At 44.8% G+C, this 5,252-nt stretch overlaps 1 protein-coding gene across 1 annotated transcript in view; it reads left to right on the top strand.

The window, feature by feature from the left end:
- Positions 1-3,094: 3,094 nt before the first annotated feature.
- LOC130299346 (uncharacterized) overlaps positions 3,095-5,252 on the top strand; it is a 32,396-nt gene continuing 30,238 nt past the window's right edge. Inside the window, exon 1 of the mRNA XM_056551439.1 lies at positions 3,095-3,377. Within this exon, the coding sequence (XP_056407414.1) occupies positions 3,300-3,377 (78 nt within the window). The 5' untranslated portion in view covers positions 3,095-3,299. The remainder of the gene's footprint in view (positions 3,378-5,252) is intronic.

Genomic DNA, 5,252 nt, shown 5'->3' with positions numbered 1-5,252 from the left:
AACTACAACTCCCAGCATGTCCAGACTGTTATTATGTGATATCAGAGGACAAAACTACAACTCCCAGCATGTCCATACTGTTATTATGTGATATCAGAGGAGAGAACTACAACTCCCAGCATGTCCAGACTGTTATTATGTGATATCACAGGAGAGAACTACAACTCCCAGCATGTCCAGACTGTTATTATGTGATATCACAGGAGAGAACTACAACTCCCAGCATGTCCAGACTGTTATTATGTGATATCAGAGGAGAGAACTACAACTCCCAGCATGTCCAGACTGTTATTATGTGATATCAGAGGAGAGAACTACAACTCCCAGCATGTCCAGACTGTTATTATGTGATATCAGAGGAGGGAACTACAACTCCCAGCATGTCCAGACTGTTATTATGTGATATCAGAGGAGGGAACTACAACTCCCAGCATGTCCAGACTGTTATTATGTGATATCAGAGGAGAGAACTACAACTCCCAGCATGTCCAGACTGTTATTATGTGATATCAGAGGAGAGAACTACAACTCCCAGCATGTCCAGACTGTTATTATGTGATATCAGAGGAGAGAACTACAACTCCCAGCATGTCCAGACTGTTATTATGTGATATCAGAGGAGAGAACTACAACTCCCAGCATGTCCAGACTGTTATTATGTGATATCAGAGGAGAGATCTACAACTCCCAGCATGTCCAGACTGTTATTATGTGATATCAGAGGAGAGAACTACAACTCCCAGCATGTCCAGACTGTTATTATGTGATATCAGAGGAGAGAACTACAACTCCCAGCATGTCCAGACTGTTATTATGTGATATCAGGAGAGAACTACAACTCCCAGCATGTCCAGACTGTTATTATGTGATATCAGAGGAGAGAACTACAACTCCCAGCATGTCCAGACTGTTATTATGTGATATCAGAGGAGAGAACTACAACTCCCAGCATGTCCAGACTGTTATTATGTGATATCAGAGAACTACAACTCCCAGCATGTCCAGACTGTTATTATGTGATATCAGAGGAGGGAACTACAACTCCCAGCATGTCCAGACTGTTAATATGTGATATCAGAGGAGAGAACTACAACTCCCAGCATGTCCAGACTGTTATTATGTGATATCAGAGGAGAGAACTACAACTTCCAGCATGTCCAGACTGTTATGTGATATCAGAGGAGGGAACTACAACTCCCAGCATGTCCAGACTGTTATTATGTGATATCAGAGAAGAGAACTACAACTCCCAGCATGTCCAGACTATTATTATGTGATATCAGAGAAGAGAACTACAACTCCCAGCATGTCCAGACTGTTATTATGTGATATCAGAGGAGGGAACTACAACTCCCAGCATGTCCAGACTGTTATTATGTGATATCAGAGGAGAGAACTACAACTCCCAGCATGTCCAGACTGTTATCATGTGATATCAGAGGAGAGAACTACAACTCCCAGCATGTCCAGACTGTTATTATGTGATATCAGAGGAGAGAACTACAACTCCCAGCATGTCCAGACTGTTATTATGTGATATCAGAGGACAAAACTACAACTCCCAGCATGGCCAGACTGTTATTATGTGATATCAGAGGAGAGAACTACAACTCCCAGCATGTCCAGACTGTTATTATGTGATATCAGAGGAGAGAACTACAACTCCCAGCATGTCCAGACTGTTATTATGTGATATCAGAGGAGAACTACAACTCCCAGCATGTCCAGACTGTTATTATGTGATATCAGAGGAGAGAACTACAACTCCCAGCATGTCCAGACTGTTATTATGTGATATCAGAGAGAACTACATCCCCCAGCATGTCCAGACTGTTATTATGTGATATCAGAGGACAAAACTACAACTCCCAGCATGTCCATACTGTTATTATGTGATATCAGAGGAGAGAACTACAACTCCCAGCATGTCCAGACTGTTATTATGTGATATCACAGGAGAGAACTACAACTCCCAGCATGTCCAGACTGTTATTATGTGATATCACAGGAGAGAACTACAACTCCCAGCATGTCCAGACTGTTATTATGTGATATCAGAGGAGAGAACTACAACTCCCAGCATGTCCAGACTGTTATTATGTGATATCAGAGGAGAGAACTACAACTCCCAGCATGTCCAGACTGTTATTATGTGATATCAGAGGAGGGAACTACAACTCCCAGCATGTCCAGACTGTTATTATGTGATATCAGAGGAGGGAACTACAACTCCCAGCATGTCCAGACTGTTATTATGTGATATCAGAGGAGAGAACTACAACTCCCAGCATGTCCAGACTGTTATTATGTGATATCAGAGGAGAGAACTACAACTCCCAGCATGTCCAGACTGTTATTATGTGATATCAGAGGAGATAACTACAACTCCCAGCATGTCCACACTGTTATTATGTGATATCAGAGGAGAGAACTACAACTCCCAGCATGTCCAGACTGTTATTATGTGATATCAGAGGAGAGAACTACAACTCCCAGCATGTCCAGACTGTTATTATGTGATATCAGGAGAGAACTACAACTCCCAGCATGTCCAGACTGTTATTATGTGATATCAGAGGAGAGAACTACAACTCCCAGCATGTCCAGACTGTTATTATGTGATATCAGAGGAGAGAACTACAACTCCCAGCATGTCCAGACTGTTATTATGTGATATCAGAGGAGAGAACTACAACTCCCAGCATGTCCAGACTGTTATTATGTGATATCAGAGGAGAGAACTACAACTCCCAGCATGTCCAGACTGTTATTATGTGATATCAGAGGAGAGAACTACAACTCCCAGCATCCCTCTGGCTCCAGCTCTCTCACAGTTGCTGACAATTTATAGAAGGGAAAACTCAGAATCCACCTCCTCATCTCCATACAAAGCCCCGCCCCCTCATGTCACATGGTTATCACCGTAGGTCCTTCATCCACCTATATCCTCTCCACTGCTGAGCTCCGCCCCCTAAGGTCACATGACTATTATTACAGGTCAATTGTCCACCGTTATGTCTGCTGCTTAGCTCCGCCCCTTCATGTCACATGATCACAGGTCCTTTATCCACCACTATTCTCACCGCTGTTAAGCCCCGCCTTCTCATGACGTATGACATTTGGTGACATCATCACAGGTCCTTTCCCTATCCTGGAGATACCATTGCAGGTCGGAGCGGGTCCTGCTGGGTGGTCGGTGCTGTTGTCTCTTGTTCTCTCTGTTATCAGCCGCAGATCCCCCAGTAATAAGGGACAAGATCCCTCCAGCTGATCCCGTCCTCTCTCCCGCTGCCCCCAGGATGTCCCCGGACAGGACTGATGTGACTACAGGACTATTACACATCACCCTGGAGATCATCCGCCTGCTGACCGGAGAGGTGACTCCTCTAGATTTCTATCATCTTTATTGGATTATAGGGAAGAGAAGACATGATAGGAAGGATCAGCACCAATATGGGCAGTTACCATGGCAACCAATGGGCCAATAGGAATGTTATAGGAAGGATCAGCCCCAATATGGGCAGTTACCATGGGAACCAATGGGCCAATAGGAATGTTATAGGAAGGATCAGCCCCAATATGGGCAGTTACCATGGGAACCAATGGGCCAATAGTAATGTTATAGGAAGGATCAGCCCCAATATGGGCAGTTACCATGGGAACCAATGGGCCAATAGGAAGGATCAGCCCCAATATGGGCAGTTACCATGGGAACCAATAGGAATGTTATAGGAAGGATCAGCCCCAATATGGGCAGTTACCATGGGAACCAATGGACCAATAGGAATGTTATAGGAAGGATCCACCCCAATATGGGCAGTTACCATGGCAACCAATGGGCCAATAGGGATGTTATAGGAAGGATCAGCCCCAATATGGGCAGTTACCATGGGAACCAATGGACCAATAGGGATGTTATAGGAAGGATCAGCCCCAATATGGGCAGTTACCATGGGAACCAATGGGCCGATAGGAAGGATCCGCCCCGATATGGGCAGTTACCATGGGAACCAATGGGCCGATAGGAAGAATCTGCCCCAATATGGGCAGTTACCATGGGAACAGGGCTGGGGCAGAGATTTTGGGGGGAGATTATGCCCCCAATAGAGTAGAAAATCCCAATGGTAGCTATATGGTGGGTATATAATGACCCTCGATAGGTAGGTGCTGTCCCCTGGTAGGTAGATAGGTGATGACCTCCTGGTAGGTGGGTAGCAGACGGGCGAGGGCCTCCCGGTAGGTGGGTGGACGACGGGCGATGGCCTCCCGGTAGGTGGGTGGACGACGGGCGATGGCCTCCTGGTAGGGATGGGCTGCACCTCAATGGGAAGGGTGCAGTTGTGCTTGGGGAGAAGATGTGTGTACTGTGTGTGTGTGTGTGTGTGTGTGTGTGTACTGTGTGTGTGTACTGTGTGTATATGTGTGTGTGTGTACTGTGTGTATATGTGTGTGTGTACTGTGTGTATATGTGTGTGTGTAGTGTGTGTGTGTACTGTATGTGTGTGTACTGTGTGTATATGTGTGTGTGTGTACTGTGTGTATATGTGTGTGTGTGTACTGTGTGTATATGTGTGTGTGTGTACTGTGTGTATATGTGTGTGTGTGTACTGTGTGTATATGTGTGTGTGTGTACTGTGTGTATATGTGTGTGTGTACTGTGTGTATATGTGTGTGTGTGTACTGTGTGTATATGTGTGTGTGTGTACTGTGTGTATATGTGTGTGTGTGTACTGTGTGTATATGTGTGTGTGTACTGTGTGTATATGTGTGTGTGTGTACTGTGTGTATATGTGTGTGTGTGTACTGTGTGTATATGTGTGTGTGTGTACTGTGTGTATATGTGTGTGTGTGTACTGTGTGTATATGTGTGTGTGTGTACTGTGTGTATATGTGTGTGTGTGTACTGTGTGTATATGTGTGTGTGTGTACTGTGTGTATATGTGTGTGTGTGTACTGTGTGTATATGTGTGTGTGTGTACTGTGTGTATATGTGTGTGTGTGTACTGTGTGTATATGTGTGTGTGTACTGTGTGTATATGTGTGTGTGTGTACTGTGTGTATATGTGTGTGTGTGTACTGTGTGTATATGTGTGTGTGTACTGTATGTGTGTGTACTGTGTGTGTGTGTATATGTGTGTGTGTGTACTGTGTATATGTGTGTGTGTAAGGTGTGTATATGTGTGTGTACTGTGTGTATGTGTACTGTGTGTATATGTGTGTGTGTACTGTATGTGTGTGTACTGTGTGTGTGT

This window comes from Hyla sarda, chromosome 1, assembly GCF_029499605.1.
Source record: "Hyla sarda isolate aHylSar1 chromosome 1, aHylSar1.hap1, whole genome shotgun sequence".
NCBI lineage: Eukaryota > Metazoa > Chordata > Amphibia > Anura > Hylidae > Hyla > Hyla sarda.
This window is presented reverse-complemented; position numbering and strand designations above follow the sequence as displayed.